The 24007-nt window shown below is 36.5% G+C and overlaps 1 protein-coding gene across 6 annotated transcripts in view; it reads left to right on the top strand.

Annotated features, from left to right (window-relative positions):
* The window catches only part of LOC105223486 (ankyrin repeat domain-containing protein 29), a 52251-nt gene that overhangs the window by 8225 nt on the left and 20019 nt on the right, over positions 1-24007 (top strand). For 2 of the 6 annotated variants that reach the window (XM_049448614.1, XM_049448620.1), the window contains exon 2: positions 20959-21629. In XM_049448614.1, the coding sequence (XP_049304571.1) occupies positions 21618-21629 (12 nt within the window). In that variant the 5' untranslated portion in view covers positions 20959-21617. Of the gene's footprint in view, positions 1-4537; positions 4860-20958; positions 21630-24007 lie in introns of those variants that run through there. The other 4 variants (XM_049448607.1, XM_049448604.1, XM_049448629.1 and 1 more) reach the window with 4 other exon arrangements.

Genomic DNA, 24007 nt, shown 5'->3' with positions numbered 1-24007 from the left:
GCTGATAAGGCAAGAAAAATGCGCAATGTTTGCAAGGCCTACGTGTTACTCGTGAATCAAGCAACTTTGTGTGTAGCAAAAAATTATAGCTGAAGAGTCATACACTTACGCGTGATGTGATGGGCATGTGTCGAACTGCAATCAGAGAATAATTGGTGCAACCACAACTGAATTACATAAACAGTGAAATTCTCCATTGCGGACGGTACTTATGACCGGACACCTCCCATAACCGAATAAACTTTACGAAGACAACGTTTTCATTAATATTTTCATACAAAACCAATTGCTATAACCGTTTCAATGACGGGACACAGCTACTATTTTGGTCTTATTTCGTTCAAATTATTTATGTTAACCGGACAATATTTATCATAAAATATGGACACTCGTGACATTAGCTCGCATATATTTTTTCAGTAGAAATGTAGCAGCTTCAGACTCTGAAAATGAGTGTCTAGTTTTGAGGAATTTCTCTGGATTTGGCTCACAGCATTGACTAGCAAGAATCGGAAAAAGAGGTTATAATAGGTGAGATGATAAAGAATTTTAAAGCGCTTGGGGCATATACTGCGAAAAGGATTCGATACTTGCCCTAAATATGAACCTTCATTACCGTAGAGATCTTTAACTAAAGTATATCCTTATAAAGAAGGGATCCAAATTGCATATGTAGTTAGTCTTAGGTTGATCAAGCAAACGGGGTTTGTTTATGGTTTAATTTTATCAGGCCTGGAGCCTCGATTAATAAAAAAAAAATTGATTTTGATTTTGGGGACTAAAATGTATACCTAACTGTACTGGCACCTCGTTTCAAGTCCTCCACCATTATATTCAATATTGAATCCCTCGGTGTTCGATTTAATTGCTTATGCAAAAGTAATGCTGGTGGTATAGGAGTCCATACTTATACAGGGAACAAGGGAATAGGGTACTTTATTAATCTGAACCTTGTATAATGTTTCAAATCAATAAGAAAATTTTAGATACTAAAATATAACACTTACTACATTCTTACTTAAAATGACCTCAGAGGCAAGAAAGAACTATTGAAAATCTTACTTTACCGTGTAACATAACCGTAAGATGATTTAATAAAAAAATTCGTCTCCTCGGCAGTCGGGTCCACATAATCAGAACAGACCTGGATTTTTATCCGGTCATGGACTGTCAAAACAGCAGCATTACTTCAAATTACTTCAGAAACGTTTTCTGCCGCTACGATAACATCAACATGATTTGATAAATATAGTTACTAAACCTATTTACCGACATGAACTTGGTTTGATTGTTGAGAAACCTGAACCTGACCCTTTGTTACCACACTCAGGAAGAACAACAGTTGTTTTGGGGTTAAAACTAGAAAAAATATTTTCAAAGTCGTGAACTTAATCTGAGAAATTTAAAAAATCTTCGAAAATTATTAATTAATTTTATACCAGCTGATCAAATTTGACCCGGACTGTTGCATTTTAACTGAAAATAAAAAATTCTTAGAATACCATAATACCATGAATTACTTGTATACCATCTGATCAAATTTGACCCGGACTATTCCATTTTAACTGTGTGCGCAAACCAATCGATAAATTTCTTTTTCTAGATTGGTACAAATTTTTTATGTTCGTAGGAAATATGATCTCCATATGTCTATAAGTGTGTTCGTCAGCAGTTTGCTTACGACGCGAAAAATTTGTCTGGCGATTGCTACAATGGATAATTTGAACAACGAGTTTTCTTGATATTTTGGGTTCCTATGGAATCATGGCTACGGAACCATTGAAAACAATGCGGAAATTGGATGGTCTACTTTACCAAGCATTTGAGTGGCACAAAGCATTCAGTGAAGGTCGAGAAGCCATTGAAAAAAATGTCTCATACGATCCGTCCATCCATCTTCGGTGAAGATCGAAAAAGTTAAAGAAACAGTGCTTTAAAAATGTCGTGTTGGTATCAGTGAGATAGCAGAGGATCTCAACATCTCTTATTGATCGAGTTAACACATTTCGGTTAATGCTGTGGGTATGGAAAGGTGTCAATGCTAAACTTGTACCAAAAGTACTCCATCTTTAGCAAAAACGACATCGAGATCACGGAAAAAAAAACACTTGACAACGTAGCTGAGAACCCGACACACATCAAACGCATTATTACTGGCGATGAGACGTGGATTTATGAAAATACGATGAAACCAAAAAACCCCAAATTTGTTTAAGGCACTGAAGGCCATTCCAACTAAAGTTTATAATAAGTCTATGAAAATGACGTAGGTTTATGAATATGACCTCGAAACTGTCCAACAACATAGCGAATGGCGGACTTAAAACCAACTGAAACCGAAAACCCCCAAAATTTGCTTGAATCACTGATGGCAATCCTAACCGAGACTAAGAATAAGTCTATGAAAAAATTGATTGGATTTGTATTAAAACAAGTGAAAGTATAGTTTTTTTTTGTCAGTCCGAATCAATTTCACCAGATGCTAAGAAATTTTATATGGCAAAGTGGTCTATTATGACCTTATTGCCTGTGCTTTGATTGGCCCGTTCGTTTAAGCAAGTCAAGTTGTCTGAATTGCTTCCAAAAAGTTTTTGTTTAGTTTGACCAAAAATGCATAATTTCGGAGAGCCGCAAACTACCATTACAGTTACAGAAACGTTCACTAGATACAGTACAAGTACCCAAAAGCCTAGTCTCGAATGAATCCAACACTATGGTGATTATATTCCTAACGGGTGATTTTTTTGAGGTTAGGATTTTCATGCATTAGTATTTGACAGATCACGTGGGATTTCAGACATGGTGTCAAAGAGAAAGATGCTCAGTATGCTTTGACATTTCATCATGAATAGACTTACTAACGAGCAACGCTTGCAAATCATTGAATTTTATTACCAAAATCAGTGTTCGGTTCGAAATGTGTTTCGCGCTTTTTTTTGTTCAGCGATGAGGCTCATTTCTGGTTGAATGGCTACGTAAATAAGCAAAATTGCCGCATTTGGGGTGAAGAGCAACCAGAAGCCATTCAAGAACTGCCCATGCATCCCGAAAAATGCACTGTTTGGTGTGGTTTGTACGCTGGTGGAATCATTGGACCGTATTTTTTCAAAGATGCTGTTGGACGCAACGTTACGGTGAATGGCGATCGCTATCGTTCGATGCTAACAAACTTTTTGTTGCCAAAAATGGAAGAACTGAACTTGGTTGACATGTGGTTTCAACAAGATGGCGCTACATGCCACACAGCTCGCGATTCTATGGCCATTTTGAGGGAAAACTTCGGACAACAATTCATCTCAAGAAATGGACCCGTAAGTTGGCCACCAAGATCATGCGATTTAACGCCTTTAGACTATTTTTTGTGGGGCTACGTCAAGTCTAAAGTCTACAGAAATAAGCCAGCAACTATTCCAGCTTTGGAAGACAACATTTCCGAAGAAATTCGGGCTATTCCGGCCGAAATGCTCGAAAAAGTTGCCCAAAATTGAACTTTCCGAATGGACCACCTAAGACGCAGCCGCGGTCAACATTTAAATGAAATTATCTTCAAAAAGTAAATGTCATGAACCAATCTAACGTTTCAAATAAAGAACCGATGAGATTTTGCAAATTTTATGCGTTTTTTTTTTTTTAAAAAGTTATCAAGCTCTTAAAAAATCACCCTTTACTACCCCAAGTTTAAACTAACTTCAATTCCTTTACTTAAGAGGTCATCAAAAATTACGGTTATTGATAAAGCTACTTAGAGACAAGAACCACAAAGTATATTGGTCGAAATCAAGAGAAACGGTGATTCTATCCACAGTACCTCAAGTTTAAATCGATGCAAAGCCTTTATTCAAGAAGTTGGCAAAACTGTGTAGCAATTTGTAGACTCAGAAACAAGAACTTGGCATCCACATATCTTAGCAGGGAACACGTCGACCGTGTGGCTTGTGGCTAGTATGATCCTCTAGTTCATAGGCTTTAGAGGGCCTATGTCAGCCCTTCAGAAAGATATTGTACCCTTTTCAATAGACCGTGGGTCTCAGTGCATACCTCGATAACTTTCTATTTCTATAAAATAGCAAGTTGACCAGTAAAAGCTTAATTATTTATTTCTAGAGAGAAAGCTTAAGCATTAATGTCATCATACAATTGGCGATTAAAATACTATAGTTAACTTTATGGATGATTTTTGAAAAAGTAGACTTCAATGTACTATAGCTTAAACTCGTAAATTGAAATTACCTGGATCCTCGTGACAAATTAGCTGTTGTGAGTCATATTTAAACAACTTTTTTTGTACTCCGTCTCGTCAACCCGCCTTACGATCGGTATCGAATTGCATTTGCTCTGCTTTTAATGATCCAAAAATATTGCCGCCTACCCAGAGACTGCCGGATGCCCACTTGCTTAACTTACTTATCATCACAACAGCTGTTTGGCGCTATGCGCTCTGTTTACGAACGAACAGCGCCAACTCGATTGGCGCTCAACAACGATCGACCCAACACGATCATACGCGGCGGCCAGCGCCAGTTTGTTTGGTTTGAGTTGCTTCAGTTGCATTGCGACAACGGCGCTGTACGCGACGTTTGACTTCTACGAGCGAGCATTTTTTTTGACTTTACACACGCATTAATGGTTTGTTGCGCGGTGGTTTGTAAAATTCTCACGGCAGCCGGTACGTGACGCGAGTCACTAGAAAAAGTAATCAAAAGTAATTATAAAAAAAAATACAAAACTCGTGTTTCACGCATTTTACGGTCTTATCAGTTGTATGTATGGGCGTATAGACCGCTAAGTGATAAATAAATATTAAGCTGTCAAGTGATTGCAGTTAAGACGAGTTGTGGGTGGGCGCGTGCTTATTGTGGGTAAGATCAGTTAAAAAAATAAAAATAAATAGTGAAATATGTTAAAAAAAAAATACAACAAAAAATATTAATGACCATAGGAAAATTCTAAAAAAATATAAAATTATGCATGCATGTGACTTGCCAATCACCTACACATACATACATACATAGGTACATACATAGATATCGTTTGTGGTGAGATAAGGCAGATGCTCTGCTTACTGACGAATTTGCTGGATGAATTTGCACAAGATACCCTGTTGTATAGTTCCCTAGATAGTTGTTTGTGTAATATTTTAATTGGGTTTTTGCATAAAATTAATTTAAAATTTGATTTTCTTGAATAAATGAGTTCAGCGCTTGGCAACTAACTAAATTTTGAAGCATAAAATAAAAAATAATAAAAAACTAGAAAATTCTAATAAAGCCAAATTGAAATTCAAATTTAATAAATCTCAAATTTACATAAGAATGCCAATGATCAGCAAAAACAACAACAATAGTAACAAGTTACGTTCACACGAATTTTTTAATTGAAAAATATTCGAACTACTTTCGCTATTTAAAGGCGATGACAGTGCATCTAATTAAGCAATTTAAAATTCTTGCCATTTAAGTGCGCTCATAAATAATGACAGACATACACACATACATACAAGCAAAAATGTATCATCTCTTAATAATTAATGATTAACTTTTTCTTTGTGGCTAATTTGGTAAGACGACGTTTGAACCACTCAATGCGTGGAAGGCAGCTAGTTAATTCAGATCTTGTACAAGTTGAGGGTGTTCACATAGAGGAATACACGTACATAGGTGGTAGAAAAAGGTGTTTGAAAATATAAAAATGTTAATGTTTTGGTTAAAGAGCATTAATTTATGATTTTGTAAAAATATAATATAATTTGAGACAAAATTAAACTCACAAAATTTTAAATTGTTTTCAATATTAAAGAAATTATTTAAAATTTCTAAATAATAAAAATTCAGAAAAATTATAAATTTAAATTAGGAAAAAATTAATAAAAAAAAACAAGAAAAAAAGTAATCTTCAGCTTCACTGAAGCTATAAGACCCCTCGCAGCCGCATTTCGTAAGCATCAGTTTGTATGGCAGCTATATGCTATAGTTGTCGGATTCGAAAATTTTCTTCGGAGATTATAGTTTTGACTAGGAAAATATTTTATGCGAAATTTAGTTAGGATATCTCGTCAAATAAAAAAGTTTTCCATACAAAAAATTATTTTTATCAGTCAGTTTGTATGACAGCTATATTCTATAGTGATCCGTTCTAAAAAATATTTTCGGAAATTGTAGCCTTGATTCAAAAAATAACTCATGCAAAATGCAGTGAAGATATCTTGTCAAATAAAAAGTTTTCAATACAAGTACTTCATTTTGATCGGTCAGTTTATATGGCAGCTATATGCGAGAATAGTCGGAACCGAAAAATTTGTTCGAAGATATGTAGCGTTAGATTGGAAAGTAACCTATGCCAAATTTGGTGCAGATATCTCGTTAAATAAAAAAGTTTTCCGTACAAGTACTTCATTCCGATAGGGCAATTTGTATGGCAGCTATATGCTATAGTAGTCGGATTCGAAAAATTTGCTCGGAGATTGTTGCCTTGACTTGCAATATAATCTATGTCAAATGTGGTGAAGATATCTCTTCAAATAAAATAGCTTTCCAAACAAGCACTTTATTCCGACCGTTCAGCTTCTTGGGAAGAAAAAGTCATTTGCAAAATTCCACGCCATGTCTAGTGTATAACGAAGTAGAAAGAAGGGAGTTATGAAATAGATTATTTCACTGTTATGAAACAAAACTTTTAGGAACATTTTTCGAGGGTACTTTATACCATAGATATGTACAAAATCCTCTAAACTTGAAGTAATATTCGCTTTATGGACAATCCCAAATACAACCCTATTACGTTTTAGTTTGAGTTTAAATTTAGTAATTTTTTTTCATTAAACTGCATCACATTCGAACACAGAAGTTTATCTTTTCTATGGCTTCACAAATGCCTACATACTTGTATAGCAGTCCACGTGCGATCTTTAATTAGTCATCTAACCTAAACTAACAAGTCATATACGATCTATGAACACGATCTACGAACTCAAAAACTATTCTGTTTGTGCTTTGAAGGATTTGAACAAACACTATAAGGGTTTTCTCACTTGTTTCTCAAAATTGTATAGAATATTGGTTTTTCGTCGAAAAATATTGGTTCTTGATGCTTGAGAGCAGCACATAACATCACCAAGGTATTTCGAGCTGCCAACGCTATTAAATCCTTTCAAACATAACTCTGAGTTCGCAGGTTATTAAATAATGTTTGGAAAGCTCTTAGTGGCTCTTATCTATAGGCAACAAGTCAATAATACGATAGGTGCTAGAATATCACGTTAACAAAGGAAGCGATACCGGCTATTCATATATGGAAGGCAAGATTGGTGGCAGATCTATAAAAGAACCTGAAGAGCTTCTTTTACGCATATTATAGTGAAAGTTTTTACCACTTACAGATAATTTGAAAGGCTATCCATTTTGAGGTTCCTTACTTTTTTAAAGAAAAAATATAGAAACTTTAAATTTAATGGAGAATGTTTATTATCCTTCGAAAGAACAATCTATGGCATTTATTTTTTGTAGATGAACTCTTTTAAATGTTGGTCGCGGCTTCGTCTCAGACGGTAAATCCATTGAGTTCAATTTTTCATTTACATTTCGACTGGTAACTGGAGTGTTTTGGGCCTGACTCAAAGCGGAATTGTCCGCACAGACTTTAGACTTTACATATCTTCGCAGGAAAAAATCGAACGGTGTGATATCAGACGATTTTACTGGTCAATCGACTGGTCCGAAAGGTGAAATTATCTGTTTACCAAAGTGTTCTCTTAATAGATCCATTGTGGGAAGTGGCGTTGTCAAATGTCAGCCTGAGCACGAACTTCAATTTCAGGCATCAGATAGTCGGTTATCATGACGGGAAAACGGTTGACATTGACGGCTACGTTCTCACCGGAATCTTTTATTTGAAGGAATATGTGCTGAAATGGCAGCTATTGAATCTCTTCAGGTTGCTCTTCGTCCTAAATGCGGCAATTTTGCTTGTTTACATACCCATCGAGCCAGAAATGGGTCTCATCGCTGAACAAAATTTGGTTCCAAAACGTCGGATCTTCTTGAAACTTTTCATAAAGTGAAGCGATGTCGCTTAGCAAAGTCGAGCGGCTTCAGTTTGTGCACAAGCTTTATTTTATATACTTTCAATTTAAGATATCGTAAGGTATCGTAAAATGTGCCAAGTCGTTCCATACGTTAGTTCGAGTTGCTGCGAACGGCGCCCATTCGACTCTCCATGGTCTTAGTGTGCACTCTCAGCTACAATTGCTATATTTTCTTCACTGCGTGCTGAACGTAGTCTGTTCGGTCGAATATAATCTAATAATGAATGCTTGGTCTCAAGATGGGTGATGGGTTTTCGCATAGTAGGACGATTATGTTAATTCATATCCATATAGCCTCAACTAAGTTTTCAACTCAACTTAGAATTAAAGGTTAGTAATCGGATAAAAATCAGAAATGAAGAAAACCGTTTTCCAAGCTATTTTCTCAACTAAAATTTAAGGTCAACTTTAGTAAACAGACAGAATGCTATAGTTTACCTTAAAAATATATTTTTAATCTCAAAATTTATTAAATTTTATCTAATTTTGGAGGTTACATGGTTACTTTGTAACGAGTTTGTATCACTAACTAAAATTTGCAGTCCTCAAAATTTTTTTTAACCAACCAAAAGCGGTACTTCATAAACGACATAATTGCCTGCTCTATTGCCATTCTCAAATAACACTAATAAACTCTTTATTAAGCATAATTGAAAAATAAATAAACAATTTTGTCAAATATTTTCGCTCTTTGCGCCAGCCAGTGTGTGCGTCTCTTTGTTTGCCAGCAGTTGGCGTTTAATTGTTAATTAAACATTTTTAAATAGTTTTGCCACTTGTGCGCCTTTTATAGCTATAGCGTCACCATAATGGTTTGCTATTGTTGTTGTTGCTGTCGACAAGGTAATTTACCGTCAAGTTACACAGTATTCTTATTATTGTTACATAGTATATTATATTGTATTATGCTTGAAATTTTATCAGTTTTTTTAGAAACAAGTGCAAAGCAGTTATGTCTAGAGTGCAATAACAACAAAGCAATAAGAGACCACTTTACAAGCGACAAGTAATGAAAAGTGTCGCCACACAAAGTATCGAAAATTGTTGATTGATTGATTAGCTGTGTTGAAAGACTTTTATGAATTGCTATGTGAAGCACTTTAAAGTGTAGCAGACCAGCTTACATACTTATATTGTAGTACATATCTATGAAAACACACATAACCGTTAGCCACAGTTATTTACACATTAGTACGTGCGTATTATGTAAGGTGTATAGGCGTCAATTGCGTTTTGTAATAATTCAAAAATGTTGATAATTGAAATTTTGGCACCTTTTAATGACGGCAATAAATATATTATACAGTGACTGCGCAAATTATGCGGGACAATTATGGTTTTCTTATTAAGCATGTCCATAATTATAAAGAAGAATTGTCTGTAAGGACTAAAATAATTCTTTCAGTAACTTGGTAAAGTATAGGGACATCTATTTCGAAGTTGGTCGCGGCTACATCTCAGATGGCCTATATGGACTGGTAACTGGCGCATGAAATGCTTGATGGTTTGTTCCAAGGCTTGAATAAAAGCAGGATTGCCAGCATAGACTTTAGACTTTACATATATATACAGGAAAAAGTCTATAGGTGTGATATCACACAATCTTGGTGGTCAATCGACCGGCGTAAAATGTGAAATTGACACCGCTCTCTCAGTAAATCTATTGGTTGATACGATGTGTGGGAAGTGTCGATGTCTTGTTGAAACCAAATGTCGCCGAGATTACCAGCTACAATTTTAGACATTCAATAATCGGTTATCATGACGCGATAACTGTCGTCATTGACAATTACGTTCTCTCCAGCACCATTTTTGAAGAAATAAGAGCCGATGGTTCCACTGGTCGACAAACCATACCAAATTGTTGTTTTATCTGGATAAAAAAGGTTGCTCTTGAATATCGTCGGGCTGCATTTCGTTCCAAATGCGGCAATTTTGCTTGTTTAAATACTCATTGAGTCAAAAAAGGGCCTCATCGCTGAACGAAATTTTACTTGAAAACGTCGGAACTTCTTAAAATTTTTCAAGATTTCATAGAACGAAGTGATCTCGCTTTGGAAGGTCGAGTGGCTTCAATTTTTGCAAAAGCTTTATTTTTTAGGCTTTGGATTTAAGATGCCGAGGTAAAATGTGTCAATTTGTTTCATACGTTAGTCCGAGTTGCTGCGAACGGCACCGATTCCCCAAGGTCTTCGTGTATACTCTCAGCTACGGCTGATATACTTTCTTCACTTCGTGCCGGACCTAGTCTATTCGGTCGAATATTATCTAATAATGAATGCTGGATCTTAAGATGGTTGATGGTATTATAAATAGTATGCTTAGTAGGCCGATCGTTTCCCTTAAGTTGAGTGAGAGGCCTAAACATATTCTTCACAGAACGTGAATTTTCGTGATAAAGTTGAACGACTTATAAAAGTTGTTCAGATGTAAGTCCTTCCATGATGTGTTAAGTTAAGTGAGGTCAGGTTATATGGTCGAATTTCCATTGGAAGATCACGCCAAACCGACACTTTGTCATGTTCGGCAATACGACAAAAGGTTTTCAGTAGTTGCTATACGAAAAAATATCGAAATGTTTGTGAAATCTAATTGTCCAAAAATTTATGAATTTTGAAATCGTCATACATATTTCGAAATATTAAATTCTATATTAATAGTCACGAGCAAAATAAGAGCATTCAAGGTTTTTTCGAAACAGAAAAGAAAACACAAACCCCAAAATTACAAAATAAAATTCTCAAAAATTCTATTTAGCGAATTCAAGGTTGCATAAATAAATCTTGGAAAATGCAAAAACAAATAATGTGTGGAATATATATGTATATATCTATATACAAACAGCTCTTCACACATTCATTGCTTTGTCGCGTCAGAGAAATGTGCTATTTAATGAAAAAGTCGAGTCCACATGCCAATTGGACTAAGCGGCGGCGTATTCTCGACAAAGAAACAGTAAAACAATGAAACCGAAATAGAAATTTTAGCATACAACAACAATAAAGGAGACAACGCGTACGCGCCAAATGCAAAGTATTTGTGTATTTCTCGGGCTGATTGATGGCAGCTTGGTGGCGCGTCACGGCGGCCAATTACTATATCAACACCACATAGTCTTCGCTTATTTGCAGTCTTATTTCTCTTATACTTTACTTTCATGTCTTTTTGCTGGAAAATCGCGAGTGCTTTTTCACGTCACACTAATAAGATTTGTGGCAAGAAGCCAAGTGTGAAGAATTCGAAAACGAAAAAGATTTAAATGCGCAGCAAAATGAGGGAAGCAGCCAAGAATTAAACGGGGAACTGCAGCAGGTGAAGAAAAGTATAAGCCATAAATTATTATTCTCAAAACAAAACAAACGAAAATTGTTAGAGAAGCTCTTGTAAGACATGCATTTTATAAACAAATAAACAAAAAAGCAATCAAAAAGTGTACGGGAAATTAAAATGATAACGGCAATGGAATTCGAAAGTAATCAAAAGCTGTTAATAAAGAAATATGAACACAAAAAGATCAACCTAACACATAACAGTAACTGCGAAGCCGCAAGAAGGTTAAGAATGAAAAATGAAAGCAAAAAAGCAATAAAAAATGAAATAATAGAAAATTACAGAAGAAAAACTCTAAAAAAAAACTCAGTAAGACCCACTGCGATCAGCCGGCTCAGCATTTCCCAAAAGACCGCCAAACCAAAAAGCAATCAGCTGTCGGGAAGAAACACGAAATTATTACATGGCACCTCGCGTATAAAAAATAATAAAATCGAAAAAAGTGCTACTGATTTCTTGCTCATGTTTTGATTGCCAGCAAAAGCTCAAGCAAAGTCAAAATTAATTAATTTGATGTTACTGTCTGCGTTGTTGTTGTTGTTGTAGCAATTACAGGCTGTCTGTGTGTATATTTCTTAAGACGCGTTGCAGTGTTATGTTTGTTTGGAAGAAAAATGGTTTGAAAAATAATTCGCTTATGCAGCACAGTGGTTTGGTGGTGGTAAGTTCTAAAATCGTGTGGAATGAAGTCTGCATATTTTCGAAAATCAAAATATATAATTTCGAAAATTAAAATACATACATATATGATTTCGAAAATTAAAATATATAATTTCGAAAATTTAAATTTATTCACTTCAAAATTTCTGTTTTATATGAAATACTTTCAAAACTATTTTCCAAATTGAAAATCAAATTTTTTGAAAATTTCGAAAAAGGTATTTTTTTTATTTCGAAATTTGGTTTCGAAAAATATTAATTTCGAACTTTCGAAAATTATGCTTTCGATATTTATATCTTCGTATATGCTTTCCAAAACTATATTACTTTGATATTTCGAAGTGGATTAACTTTCGAAGTGTCACGAAGTTCGGAGAATCGGGCATAATGAGATTTTTTCAAATTTTTTCGAGATGGACTATTTACTCTTATTTCGAAATTTAGTTTCGAAAAATATAAATTTCGAACTTTCGAAAATTATTCCTTTGATATTTATACTTTCGTATATGCTTTCCAAAACTATTTTACTTTGTTATTTCCAAGTCGGTTAACTTTCGAAGTACCAAAAAGTTCGGAGAAAGTCTTTAAAAAGCTCGATGCTGATTTCCAATTTTGGCTAGTTTCAATACCTTCTTTTATCTGTTCATTTTCGAAAATTACTATTTTTTCATATCAAATATTTTCGAAAATACCTAGTTTTTCGTTTTTCGAATTTTATTTTTGAAAAATATACATTATGAACTTTCGAAAATTGTGTTTTCGGTATTTATACTTTCGACATGCTATCGAAAACTAGTTTACTTTGCTATTCGAATTCCATTCGAAGTCGATTAACTTTCAAAGTGGGCGTGGATATTTCACTATGCCACTAAGTTTGGGGAAAGTCTTATGAAACCTCAATGTTGATTTTCGATTTCAGCTGTTTCCAATATCCCTTCTACGTTCATGATATCTATCTCAGAAGACAGCCGAAGATTTCCATATTAATATTATGTGAGAGAGGAGTAGTTTTGGACTACTCTTGTCAATTGATGGTAGCTGCCTCAGATTCCTTGACTTGTCCTACTTGTTTCTCTAAATATGTTAGACAAAGTCGAGCAGAAGAACAATAATTTATTTGGTATACAATAGATCGATGAAGTTAAGGATAGATTTTTAGGCTTAATCTGTTATATCTGAGGTATCTATTGACTAATCAAATAAATAAATAGTAAACAGTATATTCGTTAACCTTGAATTGGGCTTATCTACGCATCGACCGTATTCTCCAGACCTGATCTCCAGCCAGTATTTCTGGTTCTCAAATCTCAAAAGAATGGTCGCTGGGAAAATTTTTCGTCGAATAAAAAGGTATTCGCTAAAATTTAGGGTGCTTTTGAAGCAAAACATATACCATACGACAAAAAAATGTCGAAAAGTTGGAGGGTCGCTATAACCAGTGTATCTAACTTGAAGAAAACTATGTTGAATAAGAAAAACGAATTTTGCAAAAAAAATATGTTATACCATGGTAGGGCAGGGACTTTTCAATTGTTAAAAATAGATAAAGGAAAGGTCATAAATGAATCTTTGAGATTTATTTCAGGATGTTGCAGACTTTGTGTCAACCAGATTTTAGTTATTATAGTTTATAAGCGATCATATAACACTGTGGGCTGCACTGATTTGAAAGTAAATCAGATTTATTATTTTTGTTTCAGTTTTTAGTTTCTGGAGCTCTTCGGAGTTTGAAAAGGCATACTACATTGTGTGGATTTTTGATTAACTATAATAATTCTTCTAAAATTTTCTAAAGCTTATTTTTGTCGGATAAATTCGAATATTTTTTTATAGCCGATAATTTTTTAAGAATTAAGTTTGTCGCATTCTCTTAACTGAACTTTTCAATGCCTTAACAATTTTCTGGTCTGAAAACAATACCAATTCCTATTATAACCTCAAAGTGCATAACTAAGATTTCAACAAAAAGTAGTTTCAATAAAAAAATAGCAAAAAATTCTGGTTGAGCTGTTTTTATTGCGCGTTTCCGGTGAAACTCTTCTAGTTACAGCTGACTCGACTTGATTAGTATTCATAATTAATAATTGCACTGTATTACGTCATCTCCGTCACGAGCGCAGCGCGAGGCCCACAAGTCAGCGCATTGCACGCTCGTTTCCCAACGCTCTAGCAGCTAGAGTCTAGCTTGAAAAGAATCATCGTGAAGCACCCAAAGTATGACTTCAACTAAACGCAAACGTTGGTAATGCATTCATCACTTAATTGCTAATAAAATAGCCGTTAAGCTGCAGACTTCGTGGAAATCGATTAGATCACTTAAGAACCAATAAAAAGATCATATTGTTTGGTTTTCTAATGGCATCAGAAATAATAGTTATTGTATACTTACTTTATGGCGACTGGTTATGAATTTATAAACAAAGACAAGATATAAAGTATAGAACAAAATTACTTTAATATATAGAAGATATTCAAGAGCAAGTTGTGAGGAATCACGAGCAATTAAAAAGGTTTCTGATCATACTCTGATATAATAACACGTTCCTTATTTTTTCGTATGAATTATCGAAATCTATACGAGTAATCGAGACTGTAGGAACACACTCTCTCAGAATGGGGCTGACAGATCGACAAGTCTGCAGGAAATGTCTAGAGCAAGGCACCAGGGAAACAATGGAGTATCTCTTGTCCACTCCCACCGCTTCGGCAAGACTATGCTGTAAGCATCTGGAATCCCCATGGTGTAATACACAGTAGGAGGTATTAATAGTGTGGCCACAGAGTCTGCTAAAATTCGTGTCAAGCGCAGGCATCCTAAAAGTTGGTTACTTCTCATGGACCTAGTAACTGAACTCCATATGGTTTCGCAAAGGACAAAAACTGGTCTATGCGTGTCTAATTGGCCTACCAGATTAATCTAACTTTTTCTATGGTAAAAATTGTCGGACAAACTCTTCGCGTCGTAAAAAAACAGCTGCCAAACACTCACTCATTGTCATATAGAGATCAAAATTCACACCAACATAAAAAAGGTTGTAAATCTAGAAAAAATTCTGTACCGATTCGGATCAAATTTGATCATATGTTATAGTAGTCGCAATAATAGCAGTGTTGAGTTCTAAATGGACCAGTCCGGATCAAATTTGATCATATGGTATATTAGTCGCAACAATAGCAGTGTTGAGTTCTAAATGGACCAGTCCGGATCAAATTTGATCATATGGTATATTAGTCGCAACAATAGCAGTGTTGAGTTCTAAATGAACCAGTCCGGATCAAATTTGATCATATGGTATATTAGTCGCAACAATAGCAGTGTTGAACTTCGAAATTCCCATCAGCGATTTTCATTTCAATTGTCCGTAAACGCTGAAGTTCACGCTGGTCATTAAGTGGCAAGAAAGCCGTGATCTTGGTACTTGAAAGTCAGCGTGCATGCGTTTTTATCAAAACAACAACAGTAAACATTGTTATAAAGTAGCGCTGCTGCAATAATAAACAATCTGGATGAAAATCTTGAGTACAAACGAGTTGAGTTCGGGAACAAGGTGCGTGGGCGTGCGGCGTATGCCGCACTTACACACATAATATATACGAAAACACATAAATAAGCATGCACCTATATATGTGAATGTCTGTATCGCTTAACAGACAAGTGTGGCAAGCTTCCTGCAGTGGTCGGCACTTGAGCTCCCCACCAGCAAACCACACCCACGCCCACTCTCGGCGAACAATGCATCAGCTCAGTCAGCAGCAAATAGAATTAATGGCAGACTTATGGAAATGCATTCCATCTGTTTAAGTGTGTGTATGTGTGTTTATGGCTGTGTGGCAGCATATTAATATGGCAGCGCTGTAAAAAAAAGGGATCAACGGAAGTCCATGGTAAAGCGCTACTAAACAAACATTTGTGAACAAAGAAATTTTCAGTTTGTGTTTTTTGTTGTTTTTCTTTTTTCTGCAATAATAAATGCTAACAAAATAAATTAGCAAAGTAATTAAAGTTGAAATGCTGCAGATGTGAATAAACTTTGATTCGTTGCTGTTGGTACAAATTTAACATGCATTTATAGCACGAAAGTTGCCAACGGGAAATGGAGGATGAAAGACTTTAGTATTGAGTGAATTGCACCGATAGTGTACCCTTCGCATGTACAAAAAAGTGGTCCGACAATACCTTATGCAAAAATTACGTGAAGAAATCTTTTCATATGGAACGTTTTTCAGGGTGATCTATTTCGAGGTTCCCTACTATTTTAAAGAAAAAACGCAGAAACTTCAAAAAAAAAAATCTTTCGAAAGAACATTCTTTAGCATTTATTTTTTGAACATTATCTCCTTCTAATGTTAATCGCGACCAAGATGGTCAATCCGTTGAGTCCAATTTTCGATCACTCGTTGAAGCATTTCGACTGCTAACTGGCGAATGAAATGCTTGATGGTTTGCTCCAATGCCTGAATCGAAGAGGGATTGCCCGCATGGACTTTAGACTTTACATATCCACACAGGAAAAAGTCTATAGGTGTGATATCACACGATCTTGGTGACCAATCGACCGACCCAAAACGTGAAATTATCTGCACCGAAGTGTTCTCTCAATAAATCCATTGATTGATGCGTTGTGTGAGAAGTGGCGCCGTCTTGTTGAATCCAAATGTCGACGAGATCACGAGCTTTAACTTCATTTATTAAATAGTCGGATATCATTGACGGTTACGTTCTCACCGGCATCATTTTTGAAGAAATATGGACCGATGTTTCCACTGGCCCACAAACTACACCGAACTGTGGTTTTTCCTTGATGAAATGGCAGCTATGGAATCTCTTCAGATTGTTCTTCGTTCTATATACGGAAGGCTATGTGGAATCAGCTCGTGACGCTGATCATGTATATAAAGTTACATACATTTACTATAAGTCGTCTGTCGCTTCCTTCTGGGTCTAACAAGCTTCGTGACAAATTTATATAGTGTGCTTGTAACTACTGACTATATCTGAAAAGGTTAGGTTTGGTTAGGTTGCTAATAACTTAAGACGCATGTCTGTTATGTAAAGCCCTTTGTAAAGCAAAATAAAAACTCCTGCAGTAGGACATCAGTTATCGAGACAGCGCCTTGATATGATTTACTGAGGTGTTTATTTCTATCTCATCTTCTTGCAAAATGTTCTGTCTTCCCCTATGAGTTCCAATTACACAGTGTCCAACTAGATCTCCCACATTCATTGAAATATGGACTTTGCTGAGGACGAAGAGCTCGCTGGGTCTGAAGGACCTTCCGATTGACCAGTTGCTAGTTGCTGAGCTGGTCTCGGATCTAATTATCCAATAGTTAACCACAGGGAGCCAACGGAGCTTCTTCTCGTTGCCGTTATTCAATTAGTGAGACTGAAGTATCTCACCTAAAAAGCTCACCAGCTTTGCAGCTTTCTATCAGGCTCCAAAACCAATCGATGTCAGAGATTAGATGTGTAAACATCCCTTCACAGTCACCCTAGGATTTTTGTTTTACCCACCATGCCCAAGCCTGTTTTTGAGAGGCGGTATCGATTCACCACTGTCGCAGGAGTTTCATCGGCTTAGCTGGCTTTTATACCGCATCCGCCACTTCTCGTCGGGATTGCTTAGTCGTTATAACTTATTTCGCAAATAACTTGCTACTACAGGTCGTCCGGCTATCCGTGACCTGCCGGCCCCCCCGGTAGCTAAGAGCTCAGGTGAAAAACCTAGTCCCACTGGAACCAAGGCCAACGGGATCAAGTCACAGTCAGCGAACTCAAGGATAATAACGCTGCCCTACTGTGGGAGTAGATAGGAAGATAAAAAGTATGAAAGGTCTGAAGTTTCATTATCTCGACTTATGAGATCACCCGCCAACTCAATATCTAAGCCGACAAGACATTATGATTCTGGAAGTATGTATATGTACCTCAAAAAAGTTAACTTCATGCGGCATAAGACCAAAACAAGTCTTATTTAAGCTAAGAAGGAAGGAGTTTCAAGCTGCCAGTGAACCAATTCGATACACACTATGGTAAAATGAACGTTATTCCAGAAGTTACAACAGTAACCTACTACAAAATTAATGGACATGACTTTACTTATAAAGGATTCAATTTGAAGAAATGGCTTGTTTGGAATATTTTAAAGAAGGACAAAAAGTATAGAGTATTTGAAGATATTTGATCTCAGCTCATAACAATTGAGTCATCCGTCAATTCTATGTCCGAGTCCGCAAGATTATAAATATTATTCTGCCATATAGTGTAGAGGTGTGTACGATGACAACATCTGATTAGTCGAAAGTCCAGCTCTGAGAGTATTCGACGCACTACCTGTCAGGGGAAGCAGAGGAAGAGGACTTTGTTGAAAAGACCAGGTAAAGAAGAAATACGACTGGGGTAATCTTGAAAACTCGAATATAATCGCTTAAGCGATATATATGCCAATAAAGAAGAAGAACTATATTTTTTTGAAGACGATGATACAATTCGAAGATGTTATAACGGTGAATTAACGCAAGAGCTCCCGCTAGAAGGATGAAGAGGGAGTTTCAAGTTGATTTTAATAGAAATAGCAGATAATGAAAGCCTTAACACTAGTATGGAGTCATAATACCGATCTTATTGTTCTCGCTCGCAGAATGGAAGGCACGAAGGGTCGCACGAAAACCATACCCTACAAGGCTGACTAAAAACTCTCGTTTGCCTGCAACAACAAATAAAGTCAACTAGCACTTCTCAGGGCTAATGAACTGCAAGCTGTGTGAGCATTATCCAGCTGTCAAAAGGCGTGACAACGACAGAAGGGCGCCAGGAATTGGAGAAAGTAACAGGAAATGTGATTTGTGTCGCAAAAAATGGAAAAAAAGAAAACAACAACAAATGCTTGACTTGTGTTTGCAAGTACTTTTTCAGTTGCGAGGGAACTTTTGCAGCAACGAGTGCATAAGGATGTTTGTATTGCTGTTTGTGTGGCTGAGAATGTGGCCTGTCGCGTAGTCTATATATGTATTTAATCGCTTTGGCTGGTAATTACCCGCGCACGATGCAATTTACTAAGTCAAAACATTTTCCACTACAATGCGATTGCCAACAATGTAATGCAACTATTTTGCTGCATTGTTGTTGTCGGCGTTGCAGTGTTTGTTGCAATTTTCCGCAAGCACAACACAACCGTAAACGGCAAGACGCCAACAGCTGCTGAAGATGAAGCCAAAAACGGTGACGGTGACGGCAAAAAGCCGCATAACAAAATGAGGCTAAGAAAACTGGAAACTGTGATTGTGTACGTGTGTGTGTTTGAAATGCTGTGTGTGCGCTTGCGCTCGCTTGTTGCGGTGCTCCAATTCTCTACACATTTTCTTTGAAGCTGCGGCATTTGAAGCGCATTGATTGCATTTGTTGGTTATGGTGATTTGTTGTTGTTGTTATTGTTGTTGTTAGTACTGTTGTAAACCTGTTGCCGTTGTCAGCGGTGATATAATAATTTTAGCCAGCAGACACATACATTTATATCTACATATATATGTATGTATATATAACTTTTTTTATTATATTCTTAATATATTGTATACACCTATATTAGGGTGAGCCAAAAATCAATAATATCGAATTTAGGAGATCAAAAAAGGCATCAATTGCCTTATATTGGATATAGAGGAGCCATTGGCAAAAGGTGTGGTCTCTCACCGAAATTGGTCCTTTGCCTTTACGACATCAGAGTCAAACCCATTATGTTCTATGGAGTCTTTAGGTGGTGAAGGGCTTTAAAAATGAGAACACTTTCAAAGAAACTAGAGAACCTTCAACGTGCAGCGCTCATCAGCATGTGTGGTGCACTAAGGTCCACTACAACCATGGCACTAAACGTCATACTGCACATAGTGCCCGCAGGCATCGTCGGAAGGTGTATGGCTGCAAAAGTTGCTATCAGACTCAGAGAATCTAGGTTCTTAAAAGAACACGTATCTCAACATTCGAATATCCTCACACACTTTAACTTCATATCGGATCACTTGGATCGTGGAATCGCCAAACTGAACTCTGCGTCTTCTTTTCTGTCCATATACCGATGAGGGAGTTGTGGGTGGGAAAAAGCCGTTGAAGGAGAAAGCAGCGAGCTCCTTTACGGATGGGTTCAAAGCTTGGAGAAGGTTGGTGGAGAAGTTTACTATCAGCCTCTCTATCAACTTCAGTGTCAGACTTCCTAACTATGGCAGCGTCTTCCAAGCCGAGGTTGCAGACATTAAAATAGCATTAGATCTGCTGCTACGGTGTGCAGCGCCCTTCAGAGAAATTATCATTCACTCAGATAGCAGAGCGGTGATACTAGTCTTGAACTCATAAATAGTAGTGCCTAACCTCGCTATCAATAGTATTAATCACTGGATATCTGGGCTTCGCGGAAGCTTGATTAGCGCAGGGCCAATATTGGTACATGCGTTGTCGCAAAAGCCTTTTGGCTCAAGATCGATTCCAAGAGATCTAGTGAACTTTTTGCCTTCAGTGAGACTAGCCTCTCCCTAGTTGTCGGGCTTTTAACAGACCATTGCGCTACTGGCTTCGATGCTGTAAGGTTGGGAATCTTACCAGACGCCATCTGCAGAAGCTCTATGGAGGAAGATGAAGATGCTTTATATCTGTTGAACCGTTTAGGATACAATTTTATAAATCACGGATTCTTGTAGCGCCTAAAATTTCCTAAAAAATCTACTTCAAAGGAAAAAGTTCACAAACTATATTATTTTGTCAGTATTTATTATATCTTCGTTATAAGATATAAAATCGTTATAAGTTACTTAATGTCTCACCCTAATATATGCACATAAATATTAACTAAGTATTCTTATTATTTTTTCCTCACATCTTCTTATTCTTCTTATTGCAGTTCTGACGCCAGCGTCGAGCGAGTGAATGGCTGTAATGCGCCGGCGCAGCCAGACAAGTGAATGTCCCCGTTCTTATTACAAGAAGTAAATGCACGCAAAAGTGCAGTGAAGTGACAAACTAATATACATAAGTATATTTGTACATACACACAAACACATGTACAAATAAAAAAATATAAAAAAATAAGCACTGAGTGATGCCTCATTTAAGCAAAAGCAGCTGTCTGAGTTTCTGGCGAAAGGTGCAAAGTTAGTTAGGATTCAATATAAAAGTGCATACATATATACGCACACTTACATGCATACATAGACACACATCTGTATAGTGTTATTAGTAGTGCTCGTGCAATAATCATAAAGTGAGTTAGTGAGTGAATGGTGTGCAAAAAGCGGGTGACCTATAATTAGCGTGATAAAACTAATAGAGTCTATATGTAAATACACATGTAGAAATAAAAATATATACATACAAGTATATATAGTATAGAGTACCTATCTGTGCATGTGTTTTTGTGATTGCTTTTGTGAAGAGTGCTATTAAGTTGAATTGGAACGCGTCAAGTAAATTGTGCAATATTAATTAAGCCGGAGAAGGCGTGCATTTGCCGACAATTACATACAACAAATACACGGTTATTGGAAGGGAAGGCAAAGAAAAATGTCATTAAAGGTAAGTTATTTCTTTTTATGATCTAACCTAGCTTGAAGCATATCGAAAATACTACAGTTCTGCTCTTAAATCCCAACTGATCAAATTTGAACCGGACTGACCAAAAAAATGTTTGCGGATTCTTTGTTTCGAAAACAGAAAACTGATAAAGGGAGCAAAATCTGGCATATGCTGTGACTGAGAGATAACTCTTGTTTGACCAAAAATCAGTCAAAGTCAAGCCAGAATTATAGTGGCGAAAAATCCATGTATTTTCTGTCTACAAATCCGGTCCTTTAAAACGAGTTTCTTCACGTAGACGCCTGAAAGCGTCTAAGTAGTATTCCTTATTGACACTTGGGCTTTTTGTAAATGCATCGCGAACCACACCACTGTAATCAAAGAATACCATGTGGCATTGTGATTTTGGACCAATTTTGAAGTGGTTTTTTCGGTTTCGGTTAATTTTTTAAGCGCCATTCGCTAAATTGTTGGCCACTTTCAACACCATATTCATAAATCAAGCTACGTTTTTAAGCATCTCTTATGGCGACCTCTTCTTGACGTTGTTTTTGCCAAAGATTCAGAACTATTAATAAAAGTCTGGTATTTACACGATTAAGACCCAAAAGATTAACCAAAATGTTTTGAGTCGTTCCATAGGAAACACCGAGATCTACTGCTATTTCTCTGAAGCCAAAACAATGATTTTCAAGCACTGCTTCTATGACTTTTTCGATATTATTGTGATTAACAGAGCTTCGACGACTCGTATGAGGCAAGTTTCCGCTGACTTTATGATCTTCACTGATTGCTTTGTTCCATTCAACTGCTCGAGTTTGTGATATATTAGACTCTTAGATTAACCAAAATGTGTTGAGTGGATCTGTAAGAAATACTGTGATCCTCTGCTATCTCACTGATGCCAAATAACGATTTTCAAGCATGTTTCTTTGGATTTTTCGATGTTATTGTCATTAACAAAGGTGGATGGATGACTCGCATGAGACAAGTTTTCGATGACTTCACGACCTTCACTGAGTACTTCTACCACTCAACCACTTATGTTCGTGAAATAGTAGACTCCTAGACACACCAAAATACTTCTGCAACATGTTCACCTTTCCGTAGCTACGCGTAGCCGTGACACAAAATTTTGAGCAATTCATTACACAAGATTTCTGTTTTTGAATATGTTTACAAAATCATTAGGAATTGTTGAAAATTTTCTAATAAAGGAATTACTGCATATGAGAGTTATAAATTATTTTTTTAAGAGGGCAGGAAGATATAAAACTTCTCTCAACCAAGTAGTCCATTTGATCATCTCCAGTAAAAGCTGTAACTTCGAAAGATTGAGAGAGTGCCTCTGATTTCATAATCCCTTATGAATTGACGTAATTAATTCTAGTTGTTGTTCTGTGTACTAAGCAAACCGTCCCTAGATTTTTTTCTCGAAGAAAAGTTGTATAGCTAAGATCAGGAAAGTAAGGTTTTCCAAAATTTACTGCGGAATTGATCGTGGGTCATGAAACAGATGATGAAACCACTCAAAGATTCAGTGATGGACAGCAGTAAAACTGAACTAAACCAAAAACAAAGTTAATCGAAAATCAAAGCAATGTTATAAGATTTCGGTGAAAAAAAAAAAAAACCGAGATTTCACTATTAATACAAGGAGTATATAGAAGTCATTCAATGTCGGATTTATCGGCTACGAATTCACGAATTTTTCCCCACGATAATATTCCATCACATTTGAAGGGCGCCATAAGTAGAAAGAGGTCATAGAAAGTTCGCTGAAGAACTCAAAGGCTAGTACAATTTTTAACAGTCGAGTGTATTATTCTTCTTCTTTATTGGCGTATACACCGCTTACGTGGTTATAGCCGAGTTTACAACAGTCGTTCTTCCTTTTCCAAGATTACAAGTGTAGCCAGGACCTTTTCCACTTGGGTTTTTCCAACGAACTGAAGGTATTGCTCTTCACCTGCTTTCCCCGGCTTACAGAGCTGGAGCGTTTTCTTCTATTCGGACGACAAGACCTAGCTAAAGTAGCCGCTGCCTCTTAGTTCGCTGAATTATGTCATTCGCACGGCTCGAAGGAGTCCTTGGGGATCCTGGCGGAGCTTCAGTTTACACAGGCGTATTTGTTTTGCATAGCAGCATAAAAGGAGTTCCTATCGTGCTGTCAAAAGCAGCTTTTGAAATCGACGAAGAGTCCACTTTTCGCAGGTCTTTTCAAAAATTTGGCGCATGGTGGACATCTGGTCAGTTGTTGATTTTCCAGATTTGAAACCATACTGATAAGGTCCAATCAGTTTGTTGACTGTGGGCTTTAATCTTTAACACAATACGCTTAATAGAACTATCTATGCGATATTAAAGAGGCGTATCCC

Source organism: Bactrocera dorsalis, chromosome 1 (genome assembly GCF_023373825.1).
Source record: "Bactrocera dorsalis isolate Fly_Bdor chromosome 1, ASM2337382v1, whole genome shotgun sequence".
In the NCBI taxonomy this organism is placed as follows: Eukaryota; Metazoa; Arthropoda; class Insecta; order Diptera; family Tephritidae; genus Bactrocera; species Bactrocera dorsalis.
This window is presented reverse-complemented; position numbering and strand designations above follow the sequence as displayed.